The sequence below is a fragment of the Cyprinodon variegatus genome, unplaced genomic scaffold, assembly GCF_000732505.1.
Source record: "Cyprinodon variegatus isolate N-32 unplaced genomic scaffold, C_variegatus-1.0 Scaffold174, whole genome shotgun sequence".
In the NCBI taxonomy this organism is placed as follows: domain Eukaryota; kingdom Metazoa; phylum Chordata; class Actinopteri; order Cyprinodontiformes; family Cyprinodontidae; genus Cyprinodon; species Cyprinodon variegatus.
The window spans coordinates 561,168-582,199 of NW_015150627.1; the positions used below are offsets into that span (position 1 = coordinate 561,168).

At 37.5% G+C, this 21,032-nt stretch overlaps 1 protein-coding gene across 2 annotated transcripts in view; it reads left to right on the top strand.

The window, feature by feature from the left end:
- galnt13 (polypeptide N-acetylgalactosaminyltransferase 13) overlaps positions 1 to 21,032 on the top strand; it is a 61,822-nt gene that overhangs the window by 19,311 nt on the left and 21,479 nt on the right. For both annotated transcript variants that reach the window (XM_015378511.1, XM_015378510.1), the window contains exons 3-8: positions 4,612 to 4,780; positions 10,486 to 10,652; positions 14,131 to 14,338; positions 16,206 to 16,376; positions 17,409 to 17,526; positions 19,357 to 19,537. In XM_015378511.1, the coding sequence (XP_015233997.1) occupies positions 4,612 to 4,780; positions 10,486 to 10,652; positions 14,131 to 14,338; positions 16,206 to 16,376; positions 17,409 to 17,526; positions 19,357 to 19,537 (1,014 nt within the window). The remainder of the gene's footprint in view (positions 1 to 4,611; positions 4,781 to 10,485; positions 10,653 to 14,130; positions 14,339 to 16,205; positions 16,377 to 17,408; positions 17,527 to 19,356; positions 19,538 to 21,032) is intronic.

Genomic DNA, 21,032 nt, shown 5'->3' on the forward strand with positions numbered 1-21,032 from the left:
AAATGGGTATGAAAGGGAAAAATTATGCTTGACTGAACACGAAGAACATACATTCAACAAAATATCAATGCAACACTTTTGGTTTGGCTCCCATTTTGTATGAGATGAAATCAAAGATTTTAAACTTTTTTAACAATATCACCATTTCCCTATAGTATTGTTCACAAACCAGTATAAATTTGTGATATTGAGCACTTCTCCTTTGCTGAGATAATCCATCCCACCTCACAGGTGTGCCACATCAAGATGCAGATTAGACACCATGATTAGTGCACAGGCGTGCCTTAGACTGCCAACAATAAAAGGCCACTCAGAAAGGTGCAGTTTTATAGCAGCAGAATGCCACAGATGCCACAAGAGTTGAGGGAGTCTGAAATTGGCATGCTGACAGCAGGAATGTCAACTAGAGCTGTTGCTCGTGTATTGAATGTTCATTTCTCTACCATAAGCCGTCTCCCAAGGTGTATCAGAGAATTTGGCAGTACATGTGTAACACCAGCCCAGGACCTCTACATCCAGCATGTTCACCTCCTAGATCGTCTGAGACCAGCCTCTGAGACAGCTACTGAAACAATTGGTTTACATGACCAAAGAATTTCTGCACAAACTATCAAAAACCATCTCAGTAAAGCTCATCTGCATGCTCGTTGCCCTCATTGGGGTCTCCACCTGACTCCAGTTTTTCATTGTAACCGACTAGAGTGGGCAAATGCTCACATTAACTGGCATCTGGCACGTTGGAGAGGTGTTCTTTTCATGGGTGAATCCCAGTTTAAACTGTTCAAGGCAGGTGAGAGACGGCGTGTGTTGCGTTGTGTGAGTGAGCCGCATTCTGATGTCAATGCTGTGGATCGAGTGGCCCATGGTGGAGGTAGGGTTATGGTATGGGCAGGCGTCTATTATGGACAAAGAACACAGGTGCATTTTATTGATGGAATTTTGAATGCACAGAGATACCTTGACGAGATCCTGAGGCCCATTTTTGTGCCATACATCCAAGAGTATCACTTCATGTTGCAGCAGGATAATGTACGGCCCCATGCTGATCTGTACATAGTTCTTGGTAGATGAAAACAACCCAGTTCTTGGCCGGCAGACTCACAAGACATGTCACCCATTGAGTATGCTGGAATAGCTGTGCTACATTGTTTAGTTGTTGGTCTTATTTATTTAGAGATTTATTTCTGTTGTAATTCACCATCTGTAGTGCTGACCTANATTAGATGTTTTTGAACTCTGTATTTTTTCCATGAATGAAGCCTTCAATTTGCTTTAAAATGGGTATGAAAGGGAAAAATTATGCTTTTCAAGCAACTGAACACAAAGAACATACATTCAACAAAATATAAACCCAACACTTTTGGTTTGGCTCCCATTTTGTATGAGATGAAATCAAAGATTTTAAAACTTTTTTAACAATATCACCATTTCCCCTTAGTATTGTTCACAAACCAGCCTAAATTTGTGATACTGAGCACTTCTCCTTTGCTGAGATAATCCATCCCAACTCACAGTTGTGCCATATCAAGATGCAGATTAGACACCATGATTAGTGCACAGGCGTGCCTTAGACTGCCAACAATAAAAGGCCACTCAGAAAGGTGCAGTTTTATCACAGCAGAATGCCACAGATGCCACAAGAGTTGAGGGAGTATGAAATTGGCATGCTGACAGCAGGAATGTCTACCAGAGCAGTTGCTCGTGTATTGAATGTTAATTTCTCTACCATAAGCTGTCTCCAAAGGCGTATCAGAGAATTTGGCTAACCACACCAGCCCAGGACCTCTAAATCCAGTATATTATACTTCAGTATCAACTGAGACCAGCCTCTTGGACAGCTAGTGAAACAATTGGTTTACATAACCAAAGAATTTCTGCACAAACTATCAAAAACCATCTCAGAGAAGCTCATCCACATGCTCGTTGCCCTCATTGGGGTCTCCACCTGACTCCAGTTTTTCATTGTAACCGACCGGAGTGGGCAAATGCTCACATTAACTGGCTTCTGGCATGTTGAAGAGGTGTTCTCTTCATGGATGATTCCCAGTTTACACTGTTCAGGGCAGATGGAAGACGGCGTGTGTTGCGTTGTGTGAGTGAGCCGCTTTCTGATGTCAATGCTGTGGATTGAGTGGCCCATGGTGGAGGTAGGGTTATGGTATGGGCAGGCGTCTATTATGGACAAAGAACACAAGTGCAACTTATTGATGGAATTTTGAATGCACAGAGATACCTTGACGAGATCCTGAGGCCCATTTTTGTGCAGTTCATCCAAGAGTATCCCTTCATGTTGCAGCAGGATAATGCACGGCCCCATGCTGATCTGTACATAGTTCTCGGAAGATGAAAACAACCCAGTTCTTGGCCGGCAGACTCACCAGATATGTCACCCATTGAGCATGTTTTGAATGCTCTGGATCAGCGTATACGATAGCTATACTAGTTCCTGCCAATATACAGTAACTTCGCACAGCCATTGAAGAAGAGTGGACCAACATTCCACAGGCCACAATTGACAACCTGATGAACATTATGTGATGGAGATATGTTGCACTGCATGAGGCAAATGGTCGTCACAACAGATACTGGCTGGTTTTCTGAGTAATGTGTAGATCATATGTCGCACAGACAGTATTCCATTTTCTAATCTCAGCTTATTTATCAAATTTTACCCTTGTAAACCACAATAAAAAGTCGGACTTAAAACTCCCTACTACTGTATGTTTTTGAAGAGTTTCTTAAAATTCTGTGAAGCAGGCAAGCTGTGACAACAATGCACTTAGCTCTTTCAAAGGTAAACTTTATAGCTACTTTCTCCCCATTAGTAAGCCTACCTTTTCGAACATGTTATGAACAATATGTTGGTAATATTCTAATAATATCTGCAGAAATGGACTTTCACTGATGTCTATTATGCTTTATGCTGGTGAAACTTCTGCTTTATCTTTTGCACCATGGTACAAATGAGTTGTTTACTCTTTCTAGAGCAGGTGCTCAACTAGAGTAATGTATTTAAACAGACACAACAAGCATATGCTGGAATAGCTGTGCTACATTGTTTAGTTGTTGGTCTTATTTATTTAGAGATTTATTTCTGTTGTAATTCACCATCTGTAGTGCTGACCTATTTCTAACAGCAACTGCATTTACAAAAGTATGTTACTCACAAAACTAGCTTACCTATACGTAAATATTGTGTACACTTTTGGAGCTGTTCCTGCAACTTTTGTTACTGTCAATGACATCGACACATGAAATGTTTAATGATGACCGACTGACATTTCTTTTCTGTTTTAAAAACATATATCTTAGCAGTCAACAATATGCTAGTGATATGTTTTCTTTATTGGCAGTCATTATTTAATGACAAAGAAAATAGACATTCATTTATATTTAAGAATAAAATGATTAAATGTAAATGCATTATCTTTAGCAACGGAAACTCAGTATGTTTTCCTTTTCTCTAAACCATTAATTTATGTGATGAACCTTATCTTGTCATTTTGCATAGTCGAGGAATTTCTGTTATATATAATATAATGTCAGGGGTGTCAGACCTGCAGGCAGGAGGGAGAGCACTTTGGTTAAAGGAGCAGAAGATCATAAATTTAGCCTATGAAGGAGCCTCCAGCTGTGCTCGGCTACACAGACCCTTTTCTGTAAAGTAAATGAGACCGAACATGGCTGCAGGATGTTTGAGGCCTTGTTATAAACGACTCAGCAGAAAATCTGCATATAGACTGCTGTTCATCTTGACAGTCCAGCTGAGGCAATAATGAAGCTCTCACAAGACCTATAAATATTGATGCAACACACCTAATATTTATTGAGATCTGTGGTAAAGATATTTAAGAACTCATCAACAAATTATCTTTAGGTTCCTGGAATGTGCTGAGCAATAGGGTACCACCCACCCAATCTGTCAATCCACTGTTAATCTGTCTGTAATTTTTTAAAAAGGGTAACATCATTGCCACTGATTGCTTAATGTTTTCACCGTTTGGGAATCTCTTGAGATGTCTTTCGTGTTTTCGTACATACAGATAGGTTGTAATCGGCAAAGAAGTGCTGCAATCAACACTGAAAAAAAGAGCAGGTTCAGCTGAGGTTAACAATATGGCCAGCATCAGTCCATTTCAACAAATTCTTTTTCTATGGAATCCTCTTAACTGTAAGGCGTGCAGCCAGTGTCCAATGTTGTCCTGTTTCATGGAAGCCACAGCCTCTTTTTTGAGGGATTATTTGAGGGAGAGTGGGGGAGAGCTGCGTCATAAATCCATTGGATGTTATTTACCTTTGTTGAAGGGAGCTGACACTGTGCTGTAGAAGCAACACTAATCTGCTGATATTCTGCAGGCAGAAATGTTAGAAAGAGTGTTCTCAGGAGGGTTATAGGTAAATATGCAGACAATTTATTGCTTTTAAACTAGCAGAAACTGGCAGAATCCTAAATCTCTTACTTTTTCCTAAATCTCAATAAGAACATGTCATACAAAGAGTCACAAAAGCAAAAAAATGCAATGGGAGTATGCATTTGCTTCAAATTTTATTTTACTTTTATGTTTAACTTAGTGTCCTAATATTGACAAAAACATTTCTGTACTCTTACAGCAGTGATATCTCGGAGCAACGAGGGTCCAGGCGAGATGGGAAAAGCAGTAAACATCCCAAAAGACGACCAGGAGAAGATGAAGGAGCTTTTTAAGATCAACCAGTTCAACCTGATGGCCAGCGACATGATTGCCCTCAACAGGAGTCTACCAGATGTCAGATTGGATGGGTGTGTAAGCTTCTGCTTCCACATGACTGCAGGGAATCACATTACTGTTCTGCCCATTAAACAGCTGCTGCAACAAATCTATACAGGGAAATCAACCCAGGAACATGCTCACACTTTCCGTTAGGAGAAAGGGCTGCAGATAGCGATGCTGTCTGCAAAATTAGATAAAATCTTTCGATGTCGTTTTATTTCATGTTTAAGTCATTTGAATAATACAATGTTTAAGTGAAAATGTTTAAAGGTAAAGTGGAGTATTTTTGTGAACTTGTGAAAAGACCCACCCTTCCCAAAATGCTCATGCACAACCCTGTTCCCGCTCCCAACAGGAAACGACTTTTAAAAGTATACGAGAGCATGCACAAGCCCATTTCTCCTTGTGCATGCTCTGTTTAAACGTAGATGTTTGCATCGCTCATACAAGCTTACTTTCGTAAGGAAGATTTGTGTTTTTACTTACGACTAGTAAGTGAAAATGTAGATGAGCACATAGGATGGCCTTATATAATTATATATCACCAGAATGATTGACAATTAGGAGACCACCTATTTTGATTATCCACCTGGAAAAAGAACTTCCTTCATTATACCTTTAAAGTCGTAGGGAAGTCATATTTAAATGTCAAATCATTCTGGCTTAAACATCTATATAAATGTACTCTTTATTAGACTAAATTGTACCAAAAGTTAGAAAATATCTATTTAAAAAAATCCTGTCTTAAAATCTGTGTTTTGTTTTTTCTCGTTATCTTCTGCAGGCTAGTTAGTTATACGTTAGCTTGTACGCCTGAATTTGGCCAATCATTTATCAGCGGTCTTCTGTCAATCAAATTTTTTCAGTCATAGCATCTTGATTCATTTGTCACAGCTAATATACGACTGATTGAAACGATTGAAATATGAAATAAGAATCATTTACATTATCATTGAGTTACGTCCCAGTGTTCCTGGGGATGGACGTCTGTGTTTTCGGCAGGCGTAGAGCTAACAGAACTGGCAGCGTTGTGAGGCAAGGGCTCAAACATGTACGGCTTTACGCCTTCTACATCAAGTGAAGCTTCTGCCGCCCTGGCGTCCTCTTTTACAACAACTTGTCCCCGCTTTCCTCCTCTAAATAAAAAACGTATGACATAGGAGACTCATCCGAAACCTCCGAGACAAAACTCTCCTCCTCTTGCATGTTTCCACTGTCCATAGCGTTCCTTGACAGTGCCGTTTCTAAGTGCTACTTGGTCCCAATGTAATTTCCCATTGGGAACCTACTAGCACTAAGTTGCTAACTGGTTACCAAAATGCTTCCTACAAAACCGGCCACAACCAAACTTGCTTGCGAACCTTTCACCACAACAATCCCGCCCCCTTTGATAGACGACCAATCACATTCACTTTATTTACTCATGTAAAGTTGGGCACCAATCGGGAGAATTCGGAAATGCTTCTCTACGACTTAACACTTATTTTTTTTCAATCTGACACTTTTTTCCAGTAACAGTGCATTGCAGATATTTTGATTGAGTATGGTACTATTCTGTGTGAAACTTTTCAAGTATGACTGAGTGTACAGTGAAAACTGTACAGCATCTGCAGCAGTGTAGACATTGTGCTCTTTTATTGTTTGAATATAGACAAAAACAAAGCTATAACTTAATAGATCCATCTACAAACTTATCGTCAGGTATTTCCAGGAGCCACAACTTGTGACCAGAGGAATAAGATTGTTCAGATAAAGGGCCAAATGGGTGACTGTTGTTGCTTTGGTTATAATGGCAGATGTTTTAATACTAAGCTGCCACTTTATAAGCAAAGCTTGCTGGTCATGCTGTAATAATTTCAGGTGGTTATCAATGTCATTAAGGGTGAAGATATACACAAATTGTATTGCTTGCTGTAAAAGGCTAGAACAGAAAATGAGTAGGTTGAGTCTGGTTTTAAAATACCCACCCTCCCCCACCCTAAAAAATTAAAATACTCCTCATATTTTGTTTTCCAGTCATTTGGTGTTTTCTTTCGCAATGCAAAGAATTGCTGCTGGCCTAGTGACAGGTTTCAATGCACCTGCTACTGGTTGTAGACTTTATAGGGCATGGAAAATTTAGGATTACAAATTGGCTTTAGATTTTTATTTTTCCTTTTTTCAAGACAAAGTACTTATAGAAAAATATGCATTGTTAAAAAAGTGTGAGAAGCATTTTTTCAGTCCTTGATTTAGTATGTGTTTTTTAGATTAGCAGATGGAAAGGGTGAACTTGATTAGCTCGCATCATGTTTAGGTACAGTTTCCCTCAGTAGCTTAAGGTCTGGTGATAGAAGAGGTCCTTGCACTGAGAAGACTGAATAGGACTGATTGGTGTATGTTAAAAGGCTAAAGATTTTTAATTAATGCTATGGTAGAAATACTTATGAAGTCCTCTTAAAGGTATAATGGAGGATTTTCGCAAATTATTGAAAAGACCCGCCCTCTCCACTGAAAAAAAACAAACATCATTTATAAAAAGAATCTACATGTACAACCCTGTTCCCACTCAAGAGAGGGAGCAGCAAGAGCATGCATAAGCCCATACCTCCTTGTGCATGCTCTGTTTAAAAGTTGCTGTGTGCACTGCTCATACAAGCTTATTTTCCAAAAGAAATTTTTCCAATATGTCAGACTCACGTAGCACGTAGGACAGCCTAATGTAAACATATCACCAGAATGATTGACATTTACCTTTTTGATGATCCACCCGGAAAAAGAACATCCTCCACTATACCTTTAAGGCAAAATACAATGACACTATTATACTTATATTGATGATTTCAACTGAGCCGTGAAAAACAGATTTAATTTTTTTTAAGAATCTGTATTCTGTCTTGGAGAACTTTAGATGCTATGATTTTGTCTCATTCTCTGTTTTTGTATTTATATGATTTTAATGTTGACTCTATGACTTTCACTGCTATACACTGTTAAATAGCGCAAATGTGGTTGTTTTACTTTTGCTTAAATACTTTTGTTTGGGTCTTGTGTGCTGTAAACTATCAGTATAGAAATGTTAGACCATGGCTGACTGTGGTGTTGGGAGTGCAAGGCATTGGGTTTCATTTATTGAGGATAACTAAAACCCAACACCATGGATGAATAGAACAAATGATTAATCTACCCCAAAAAACTAGATTTAGATTTTTACTATCAGCAAGGTGTTTCATAAAAAAAAAAAAAAAAAGTTGGAGGAAGAGCTGAGATGTAAAATGAAACATGTCTTTTCTAAGAGACATGTGGGCAGCTGGTACACGCAGTTACTGCAGTTTCTTTCAAGGGTTTTGGGTATTTTACTTCTTAATTTTATTGATTTAGTAATAATTATTCCCATTTTTTGTGATATCCATAGACTTGTAAAAAAACTATGTGACAAAAGTGACATGCAGATCTGCCTGTCCTGTTAGTACATGTGTGTACCTTTATTGTAAAAAGCCTTTTATTTGGCCCTTAATGTTTTTTTTTGTTTATTAAAGGTGTAATAAAACCAGGCATACATTTTCTTGAAGCTGGCATCAGCATATAAAAGCTAAAAGTATTTTTTAAATCTACCTGTTAAAAACAGGGTCGTCTTATCTGATTGAACTCATTGCTTACCTTTAGCAATGCTAACCACCAGGTTTAAAGCATCCTTTACATTTGGATGTGTTATATCAGGGGGAGATCAAACATGAGTAGGACAACAATTTATCCTGAGGACTGAAGTTAAACATCGTTGGTAGTTGTTGATTTTCCATTGCTCTTGTTTTAGATTAGGTGACAGAGAAAAGGTGAACGGTCAGCTGATTTCAGCTCCAACATTTTCCATCCAGCTTAGACCAATCGTTCTCTCCATAAAAATATTGCAATAGATTTATTACAGTATTCATCTTAGCCCCTCAAAATCTTTGCAGCTATGCAGTGAGAAATCTGCAGATATGTTAAGATATATCCATGAAGGGCAATACTACTTTTCCTTTAAGGCAACCTCCTGGCCTAGTTCTGTCAGTCTAAGATGTCATATCCAATATACAGGACCAAACGAGCAATGCTGTCTGCATCGGTGGCTTTCTTCACCCTCCGTCACTTCTCCCCACTCCTAGTCCTGCCATTCACAGCACTCTTGCTGTCCACTTCTGTAATGTAGCGAATTCTTTATTCAATAACATCGACTGGTTTATGGCAGTCTCACCGTTATTCTTTCGCAAACATCACATCAAGCCAAGGACATGATGACATTGCTGTCAGCACTGAATTTGCTTCTTTCCTCCCCTTCACAGTGAGAATATTTCTGCACCGGTGGCAGCGTTTGAAGAGCAGCAGGATTGCAAAACTCTGCTCTCAGACTCTTTAATGTGCTGCTTTTATTTCTAACAGCATAAGTTGAAAGCAATTCACTCACACAACATTTTTGATGTTGTTAATCTGTCTCAGTTTTTTAGACAATTGTCTAGACATTTTTACACATTTTGAACCCACCCATTAACAGTAAATGTAAATACTTTAATAATGCTACATTTGAAACTGCATGAAGTTGACTTCTTTGTTGACCATATTTATCATATTCTACATATTTAATGTATTTTCAGTATTGCTTTGTTTATTTGTCTTTTTTCAACTAGTTTTTTAACCTTAAACTTTGTGTCCTTCAATTGTGTAATTGTAAAAAACACTCCTCTCCCTCAGTCAGTTTACTTTCTTAAAGCTACAGTGTGCAATAATTACAAGGATTACCTGATAAAAATGTTCTATATTATATATATATATATATATATATATATATATATATATATATATATATATATATATATATATATATATATATATATATATCCCAGCGTTTTATTGTTATTACACTGTCACAAGTACAGAGCAACGAAATTAACTCTCTGCATTTAACCCATCCCCTTGGGGAGTAGTTAGCTGCCACCGGCAGTGCCTGGGGAGCATTGTGATGTTAAGGGTCTTGCTCAGGGAGCCAGAGTGGCAGTCTGTGGGAGTGGGGCTTGGACTCAAAACCTCTGGATTCCAAGTGCCATGCCCTAACCACTAGGCCTCCACATTTGCCCCCCATCCCCCCGAACAGCTCTGGTCACCTCTAGAGGAGGTGTCCCCCACACTTAGGAAAGCCCTGGTATATCATGTATGAAATGCTTATTGTTTAGTTGTCCTCAAAGGAAACCCCACGCATGATAGGATATCAGGTCAAGAGAGTATGACATGTTGGATTCCCATGATTTGCGATCAGACTCCGGATGTTCTGAACAGAATTCATCACTGAACGCACCAAACACGGCAGGATTAGATCTAGGATCCGCACCTCTCATAATAGGAAGATTGGGGAGAAATTGGCATGCTTATCTCGCTGTGTAAACCCCCCTTTAATGATAAAAAAATATTGTTTATCTACAAATAATACTTACTGTATATCTACTTATGCTCTAAGTTAAATACCAGCCCAACATTCAGCAGGTCTATATGCCATCAATCCAGCCCTTCTGATCAATAGATATCTTGTTATGACTTGGGTTCTGTGACACTTAAACATTAGCAATGAATCAAGAAGATCTGTGGAATATCATTTGAGGTTTGTGTTGATCAGACCTCCTCAGATCTAGTCTACAAACAAAGAATTAAACTGTTTAAGGAGGCCAGTGTTGTATATTTGTAGATTTTATTCCACTGATTTCTCTTGTCTGTGTTTCCCTGTTAGCTGTAAGACCAAGATGTACCCAGATGACTTGCCCAACACCAGCATTGTCATCGTGTTTCATAACGAGGCATGGAGCACCCTGCTGCGGACCGTTCACAGTGTCATCAATCGCTCCCCGAGGCACCTACTAGTGGAGATCGTCCTGGTGGATGATGCCAGTGAGCGAGGTTGGTAGTTTTGACTCTGACTTATAACCCTCCCTGCACTGACTAAAAGGACATGTTAGATCAAGGTGTGTCCACCAACTAGTATCACAAGTGTCTACAATCTTGCAATCAGTCAGTGGCTTTTATATTGGGCTACAGGTAGTCACCGTACTGTTTTGTGACATGGTTTGTTGTGTCGTGTCATGTGTTTAGTGACGGGTCCACTTAACATGGACCTGAGGAAGAGAAGTAAGGAATTTGTCTCATGAGATTAGAACTACATTTTTGCCAAGCATGTTAAAGGAAAAGGCTATAGGAACATCTCTAAGTAGCTTGATGTTCCTGTGACTACACTTATATGTATTATTCAGAAGTTTAAGATCAATGGGATTGTAGCCAACCTCTCTGGACATGGCAACAGGAGGAAAATCAATGGAAAATCAAAGAGACAGACAATACGAATGGAAAGAAAAAAGATCCCAGAAAAACTTCTAAAGAGATTAAAGGTGAACTTCAAAATCAAGGAACATCAGTGTCATGTTGGATCATCCGTAATTGTATGAGCCAAAGTGGACTTTAAAGGAGACGACTAAAGAGGACAGTGTTGAAACAAATCATAGAAAAGCCCAACTGGAATTGGCCAAACTATCTGTTGACAAGACATGAAGCTTATGGGAGAATGTCCTATGGATTGCTGAGACAAATATGTAGGTTTTTGGCAAGACGCATCAAGAAAAAGAACACCGTCTTTAATTTGAAACACGGAGGAGGCTCTGTTATATTCTGAGGCCGCTTGCCTCATCTTGCACAGGGTGTCTTAATTCTCTGAAATCTCAATAATATCAAGAGATCCTAGAGAGAAATGTGCTGCCCAAGGTCAGAAAGCTTGGTCTCAGTCGCAGGTCATGGGTCTGTTACAATGACCCAAACACAGCTAAAAGAATTGCTATGAGGAAAACATTGGAGGGTGCTGATTTGGCCCTCTATGAGCCCTGACCTAAATCCTATTGAACATCTTTGGAAGGAGCAACGTGGAAGGAAACATACCATGTGGAAAAGGCACCCCTAAAAACCTGAGAAAAGTGGAGCTGTTTGCTAATGAGGAGTGGACCAAAATACCTGCAGAGAGGAGCAGAAGTCTCAGTGACAGTTACAAGAACTGTTTATTTTCACTAATTGCCTCAAAAGGTTGTGCAACAAAATATTACTCTGAGGGAACCATCTTTTCTGCCCAGGCCTGTTTCATAAGATGTTTTAGAAACAGGGTTTAAAAGCAATCTCTGGATTTCATTTCCATAGAATGATTTTTTTTTTTGTTAACTTGCTTAATTCTGATTAAGGTTAGTGACCCTCCTTGGTTTCTCCTGCATTAAAAAAGGTGTACCAACTATTTTGACCAGCTGTGTATATGCTAAAAATCATAGCTGGAATATATGATTGTCAGCTGACAGTTTCCTACAGGTGCAGGAAATCACACACATACAGTACCAGAGCACTATGATGCTGTACTTAGTTTATGCTAAGCGTTTCTTATTTTTCCCAAATAGTATAATGTTAGACCTCTCTATCTAAATAACATTATTCTGGATATCTGAGGATTCTGGTCTTGGTTTACATTGTCTCTAGCAATATTTATATTTAGTTTTTTTAGGGAGCGTTTTTTATTTCTAGCTCAGCTCCTGTTAAAAAAAGTGGAGTCTCTAAATTTTAGAGGGATCCACTTCATATAAACAATAGCAAGAGTCATGTTCAGGGCTAGTGATGATATTTTAGCATTACATTTTAGGCATTTAGTGTTGTCTGACTCTTCTTTTTGCATCTTTCAGTCTGCTAGAAAGGTTTTTCTTAGATGGCCAGACTTAACGAACATGTTGCAGTTGTTTTGAATATCCTTAATTTGATAATTAATACTGTGGGATTCAGGCCAGCTGACAGCCTTAGCTTGGTCCAACGCAAAATAGAAATATATTGGCCCCCCCCCAATGGGCTATATGGATATATTTTATCTAGTCTCTGTGTATTTGTGTGTATTCAAGTTAACATTTTCCTAGTATAAAATTATGTGTTTAATAATTCATTTAAAATTGAAAAATGCAACATTTTTATTTAGGATTAAAAAGTCTATTTCATGCATGCATCACAAGTAACATTGACTTTTTTACATTTACAAATAGATAATAAATTCCTGATCATGTTCACTCTATGGCTGCTTCTTTTGCCTGGTAGTCATGTTAGTCGTTCAAAACATTGCAAAATCTTAACAATACCTGTTGGTCTGGTCTTAATTATAACTTCATCCAGCAAAGATAGACAACAAATCCTTGACAGAAACTGCTGAGGTTTTCCACCATCAGAATTAGGGTAAAGAAGAAGTGTGAATAAATACCTTCCTAATATGTTCCGTACAAGAAACTGCATTAGTTTTCTGGTTTCTTTTTTTCTATGTTTAAACACATTTTCCCAAGCTTTGGTTATTTATTTCAAACTCTTGAACAAAAAAAAAATATATATATATACATTCTTAATATCTATGTGTTAAAAGAAATAAAACTTTTTGTATGATTGTAGCCATTCTATACTTAAGAATATCATCTTGTGCTACTTTAAAAATGTAGGATCACGTGTGCTAAGGTTAGGATGATATACCCTTATATGTTTCATTACTAATTATAAATCCTTAAGATTCTCTTGCTGATTTGTGGCTGTTTGTGTTAATATTAGACAAGATAATCGAGTCTGAGCTTTCTAACTTTGTTCAGCTCTTTCTACTGTCTTCTATTATGTCTTATCTTTAAAGCAGACCTTTGCCTAATATACAGAAATGTCACTTAAATGTCATCGTCTTATCATTTTTTTTTTTACATTGTTGGATCTATAATCTGATTTCCAGACAGAGTTTTTTTTCTTAAAGGAAAAATGTTATATTTTATTAAAAGAAATTACTTTCATCGCAATATTTGTTGAACTTAGTATATGTTGCTCATCATGTTTAAATTTGAATGTGCCACTCATTTGGTGTTGGTATTAATAATGAAATAAGCAAGCAGGCACAGTTGTTTTCTTTTCTTTTTAATTTTTACATGTATTTAATTTATGCCAAATGCTTTATTCAGCAGTTACACAATAGAAAAGAGTTGCCTGGGCTGCACAATATTAGAAAATCTTGTGATAATGACTATAATATTGGTATATATTGTGATGATGTGGTTATGCCTGTATTTTCTTAACCCCTAACCCAAATAATAAGATATTTTATTCTGCTTTACAAATACATACATTTTTTTTTAATCTTTCAGCTTTTGCTGTAAAAGGTGGTAAGATCGGATAAATTATGAATGCCTTTATCGTCCCGCAGGGTAAATTCAGGTGTGATAAGTCAAACAGAACAAAGTTTTCTATTTAAGCTGTAGAAGAAAAAATCTAATATCTATAAAAACATAGACAAAAACAGCCAGTTAATAGAACAATTTTATTGCTTTTTATTTTTATTTTATTGCAGACTTTTTAAAGGCGAAGCTGGAGACTTACGTTCAGACCCTAGAGGTGCCGGTGAAGATTGTGAGGATGGAGCAGCGCTCGGGTCTGATCAGAGCCAGGCTGAGGGGGGCAGCCGTCACCACAGGCCAAGTCATCACCTTCCTGGATGCTCACTGCGAGTGTACAGTGGGCTGGCTGGAGCCCCTGCTGGCTCGTATCAGAGAGGACAGGTGGGAGCCAAAATGAGGATTTCTGACACTGATCAGCAGAAACTGTAGAATATTTTAACCTTCAAGTTCACACCTAAAACACTTTTGGTAATTTAAGCCTCTATTAACTTAGAGATTAGAAGAGTTTGGGCTTGAATTATAGCTTGGTTTTTAACATTTATTTCACAGGAAACTGTCATACAAACCGAATGGTAATTGGTTGCAGCAGTGGAAAGTTTGTCTTGCAGTCATTCTGCTAGCCTGCAAATATTAAGAATTTTGTAGAGATGTTCTGTTTGAAGCCTATACGCAGTTTCATCTAAAAGTTAATTAACTGCTCTTAACCAAGTTATTATGTAGGTTTTCTTTTTTTTTCTTTTTCTTTTTTTTTTTTTTTGCCTTTTTCCCCTTTGGTTTATAATATCAGTAATGTTTATGAAGAACTTGCTGCAGCAAAATATGTGGGCAAGAAACCTGCCTTTTCCCTTCAAACAGATGTGTAACTCATCTCACAGTTCAAAGAACCTGAGCTGCACCTTTCCATGTTTAAACTAAACAGCTGAAATGTTGGAGCCCATTTCCTGTCATAGTTCCGAAAAGATGCCAGCTTTGATTGGTTGCGTTCGATTGGCCATTACGTCAGAGAGAACATCCTTTATCTTAACTCTCAGCGGCTTTGACGTCAGTGTTCTGTGATGCGTCATGCAGTGCACCCACTGCGGATTGTGGGAGACATGCCTGATGATTGCTTGCAGCCCTCATAATTTCCCAGCCATAGCATGCACCCTTTCTTTAGAGATCCCCAAACATTCCTCACATTTTAGATTAACTTCTTCCGGGGAAGACTCGAAGAGTTACAGTTCTTCTGCAGTGGCTCTGCCAGGAGTTGCAGAAAAGCAATTCCTCCATCATCTCATCTCAATTTATGAATTGGACATAAGTTACCAGTATTCAGTCATTCCTGCTGGCAGTGGCTTCAGCCATCTACAGAACAATGTCCATCACAAACATTATCATTACGCTGCTCCTCTATGTCCTTTGACATGTCATAAATGCACCTGTCGATGGTATTATTGTAGAGAGCAATAGCCAGCAGTTTGCTTGATGCTGTGTGATCAATCACTGTTGAAACCCTGTCCACAGCAAAGGGAGGTATTATTATTTCCTCTGCAACCTAGCTTTCTACGCTTCAACACTTGACAGGCTACTTTAGGTGGCATCAAGACCGGCAATTTCCTTTCATTTTTTTGTAGCAGGAAAGAAGATTTCTTGTTAGTAAGATAAATAAGAAAGAAGAGGTAAGATGTAATTTGTGAGTTATGTATTAGTGGATTAACAGCCAAAATAAGGAGAGACAAGAAACATAAGAAACAGAAACTAAAAACAACAAAAAACCTAAATAAGTTAAAATAGTCTAAACCTCTAAAGATGATGTTTAAAAAAGGACATTACAAAAATTCAAATACAGTTTTGCAACATGTACTGTTTTATCTTAGGACTCACAAAAGTATTTTTTTATTTTATTTACCGGTACGTTTTGTTTAGGTTTCTAAAAAAAGGATCGTCTTCAAATGTGCATGTCGGATTAGTGGATTTTATACACTGTAGACAGGTAGTTTATATATTTCCTGGTATTGTTCATTCTTCAGAAAATGTGCAGTTATATACCCCAGACTGTTGTTTTATTAAGACTCTGCAGATGCATCAAATAGACATAAAGAAAATGCATAATAAGCACTAATTTACTAGGTTTATGAAGTAGACTTCCATTTCATCTGAGCCTCTAAACATGTAAATCCGCAAGGAAAACAGGAGTGTGTCCAAAAAATCACTTCATGTCTTATTTTTTCTTGATTTTTGTCATTCCTATCTAAATGATTTGTTTCAGAAAAGCAGTGGTGTGCCCCATCATAGACGTCATCAGCGATGAGACATTTGAGTACATGGCGGGTTCGGATATGACTTATGGTGGGTTCAACTGGAAGCTGAACTTTCGGTGGTACCCAGTTCCCCAGCGGGAGATGGATCGACGTAAAGGAGACCGAACTCTTCCAGTCAGGTACTTCCAGTCAGGAGTTTTAATAAATTATTTTTTCATCTGAAACTGGAATAATAAAACCTAGCTACATATTTAACTTTTTGACAGAAAAAATGAGAGCAACTTCTCATTTGTATTACTATTATTTACTCTCATCATCAAATAGTTTTTATTCAATGAGTTAACTGCCAGACATGTTTACTCTTCCATGATGTGGTTTAAATTTAGAAAATAAATTCATTTGTATTGTATCTTAATGTTTCTCTGGCTACAAAAGGACACTTAAGAATTACTTCATGAATACACAGCTCCACGCATAATTGTTTCTGGTGGACAAAAACAAAAAAACATTTGTACATGTTTTATAAGCAAGTTCTTTTAGGGGAAATATCCTGCAAATAAAAAATCTGTTGTGCAGATTAAAGAAGCATTTATAATGATACCACCACATGTGGCCAAAACACAGAACTGCAGCTATCTTCTGCTCGTTCTCATAGCTAGTACTTAACAAGTTATTTTTTTACTTTCTTCCCCTTACCTGGAGTTTCCATTGGTGTCTAAGTTGAGCTGGATGCCGGTAGCCTCTAAGTATCCACAAAATCCATCGGCACTGAACTATTGAGGTGTCAGTCGGATCATTGAACTATGTTTTAGTTGTGAAGGGTCAACAAAAAATGCTATTTTTAAGGTATTTTTCAGTAAAAATGTACATAGTGTGTCTTTACGGATTTCTTACTACTTTTTATCACTTGCATGTACCTCAACTGTACTTTACTGTGAAGCAGTTCTTTATCCTTTTTATCCAAAACATAAATACATCTCTGTAGTGGTTTTTTCATCACATTGATCTATGGATTGAAAAAAATACTAACTTTTTTCCAGAGCTAAAAAGGGTTATAATGCAATTTTTACTTAAACATAAATAATCCATGCTGTTATCTGTATATCTGTGATGTGTATATCTGTTTTTCTTTCTTTGCCTTATTAACCTGCTCAAGTCTAACCAAGACCAGGTTTTTGTTCTTACAGTAATTTGTTGTGTGTCTTCTTTAGGACTCCCACAATGGCAGGAGGGTTATTCTCCATAGACAAAACCTATTTTGAAGAAATTGGAAGCTATGATCCAGGGATGGATATATGGGGTGGAGAGAACCTGGAAATGTCTTTCAGAGTGAGTGACTGAGAACATGATGACAGAGAGCATGCTAGTTCTTCTACCTGCATGCATATTTTATAGACCTCCTTTATTTACATAAACCATTGTACAATCTGCTTGAAATTCATAAGATAGGTGTGCAAAGACCTATATCTCTTTCTCTGTCAGTCAGAAGAGTTACACAAACACTCTAGACACTGGGTTATATCATATAACTCCAATACGCCACAAGACTCTAATGTACTCTTCATTTATTGACTCCTGTGTATGAAATCCCTTAAAGAAGTGGTTGTTATGGAAACATGGTGAGCTCACTTATTTTCCTTTTCACTGCAGCACAGTGATAAACATTGCTCCAGTTGTTATAAACTTTTTAAATGTTACTTTGGGTATTCTTCTCGGCAGCTTAGTGTTAGTGGCCATTTCCTTTTAGTCATGAAATCACTAAAGATCAACAATATTTGCACTTATATGCATTTACATTATATAATATTTTATCTAATTACTTTCTGTCTGTCATCGTTTGTCCTGTCAGCACATGCCCAAGTGGTTGTGGTGTTAGGACCACAGATGAAACATTAAAGTAATTGCTGCTTAAATTATTGCAGCCTACATATTGCCAGAAAGGTGATATTGATCAAGTAAGCACATGCTGCTGAACATCCTGCAGAAATCAAGCCAGAAGCTGAAGAATTCTTGGTTATTTAGGTACAACTTTTGCACACTTTGGGTGCATATTTCTTTTTTTTTTAAATCTCCAAAAAGGAAACTATTCTTGCTTCTGCCACTGCCTTTATGTAGTGGACTATAATTCCAGCGTTTGATGCTACGTTTATTTTCCAGCTGCTATAATGTCAAGCTCTGCAGATGTGTTTGACCTTTCTTCACATCCTTCTTGTGTTTGATGATAAGAGACCTACAGTATGTGACTTTGTACAGTTTTTTTATACTGCCTAATTATTGCTCTAAATGTACTTGGGGCAAATTTAGGTGCCTTGCAAATTAGTTTTTAGTTTTTCTTAATACCAAACACGTTCATATCTGTAGCCTAACTAAATACATGCAATGTATCTCCCTAGGTAGCTTTTTTGCTAGGGTGCCATTATTTTTTGTCTCACTTATTTTGAGAAATTTCGAGGACATTTTCCCTTTGCAATTTACAAGCATTTTCATTTTGGAACCAAGTCATGCATTGAATTGAAATGTTTTCAAATATTTGTTCTACTCCTTGGATCTGTAAATTAAAGAAATGCATAGGAATCATCTCCATAATAACCTGAGATATGAAAAAAACATTTAAATCAGAACAAAAAACTTTGTTTCTGCAGCTTTTCAAGGTCAAAATTGATTTTATCTTAATTTCTTTGCTACTTTTTAATTTTACTTTTACATTTTGTTTTGTTTTCTTTGAATGTGATGTTAGAATTGCTTTCTTCAGTTTATTTTTTTGCCTTAATTATAATTTATTTAGCCATGTTCATTTTCTCTTGAATTGCTTTTAATAAATTTTTACTATTTAAAATGTGTTAATCAAATGCATTTGATTTTAGTTCAGCTCAGTTAATTTACCATAATTTCTAAGGATGCCAGTAATTGTGGTACCGGAACATTAGATGTAGCTATAAATCCTGATTCTGTTTTCCTTTCAGTTTCATCCCACTTAATAAATGCACTCAAAACAAGAGATGGATATTTTTAACATTTTCTTGGAAAATCGTGCTACTTCTATAATCAGCCAATTCTAGTTTTAGTTTTTTTTACATCTTTACAGGTTGCAACAATAACTGTGGTTTGTATTGCATTCTATAGTTGAGACTTTGTTTTTCATAAAAATGTTTTTTTTAGATCTGGCAGTGTGGCGGTTCCTTGGAAATTGTAACATGCTCACATGTTGGGCACGTTTTCCGCAAGGCCACGCCATACAGCTTTCCTGGAGGTACTGGCCAAGTTATCAACAAGAACAACCGACGGCTGGCTGAAGTCTGGATGGACGAATTCAAAGACTTCTTTTACATCATCTCACCAGGTACAAAACACAACAGCTGTTGCCGAGTAACCGAAAATTTCTGCTGCTTTTAACATAGAAAAGCACCTCTTAGACAATTTAGAAATGGTACTTGTTGTTAAGGTTTAAAGGAATTTGTAGATGAGTAAAGGATTTGCTAATGTTTTATTCAGCACACATTTATGTTTAAAAGCAGATAAGGGTAGTCATTATCCAGCCTCACTGGGAGCCCTGATATTACATTTAGCAAATTGCTCTGAAAGGATGTCTGTGCTCTATTTTATTATCTTATTCTCTTATAGAGTCTTTTCTTCTCATCCATTTAATAATTCACATTTCTCTCGGTTCATATGTTGGAATATAAGGCTGCTTTGTCATCTTTAAATACGCCTAATTCATTTCTGCTTTCAGACACATTTGTGGAGCTCTTGTGAACTCAAGTTCAGAAATTTGTCAAAATTGGCCCTCTCTCCAATAGAGTTTTGGCGCATATGGAAAAACTAGAGCAACAGGACTGTGCAGCTTGAGAGATGAGCACCCCTCAATCTGTTGCCTCAGTAATGTGATTACCCTTTAGCAGAAATCGCTTTTCTGGAAATCTCTGGCTAAGTGTTCTAGATGGCTTGCCAACCTATAAGGGATCATCCTTAATCTGCAGATCTTCCTGCACAAATTGTGACCTTCTCTGCAGCTCGGTCAGGCAGGGCTCTCCATGGACAGGTGTGCAGACAGAGCCGGCGTTGTGATGGATGACTTTTGCTGTGCACTGTGGCCCCACAATGCATTTCTGTTCCTCCTGGACATTATTGTGGATGATCTGAGCCGTGCTGCTGCCAGAGCTCTCTTATTGGCACAGAGAAGCCTCTTTTTTGGAGGGTCCTGTAGTCATACCAATAAACAAGTAATTGCTTCCTTTTTCGTTCTTTGCAACATGTTTTAGGATCAAAGAAGCTTTTTGTTCTCTGAAACATTATCTACCCTCCCTGTGCCTTGCTAAAGTATTCACATCACACAGACTTTTTCTATTTCCTATACTCCAACTTAAAACTGCCTTGTATTTCATGGGAATTTTGAGTGACAGATAGACACAGTGGCCTGCACGATTAAATAGAAATAAAGAAAGACATGTTTTTCAACATTTCTTGCAAATATAAGTTCCCTACAATAACAAAAACAGGTACAATTAAGAGGCTCATCAGATCATAGACTATTTAAACAGTTGTCTTCAGGTCTTACCACATTTGTTTAGACAGAAATCAGGTTTCTGATTTGAATGGATGATCTTAACACATGAATATGCCTTGATATAAAACACTTCACTATTACTCTGGCTGTATTTTAAGGCCTTTTTTCAAAGATTCCCCCTTTCCCATGCTTTTGTCTTTTTCAGGTTAACTCTTAACCGAACTGTTACTCTTAACCACTGTCTTCAAAGTTTTCCAGGCCAAGGACCCCCAAACTGATGGCAGGATGGAGCGGGGACCCCTAATTATATATATATATATATATATATATA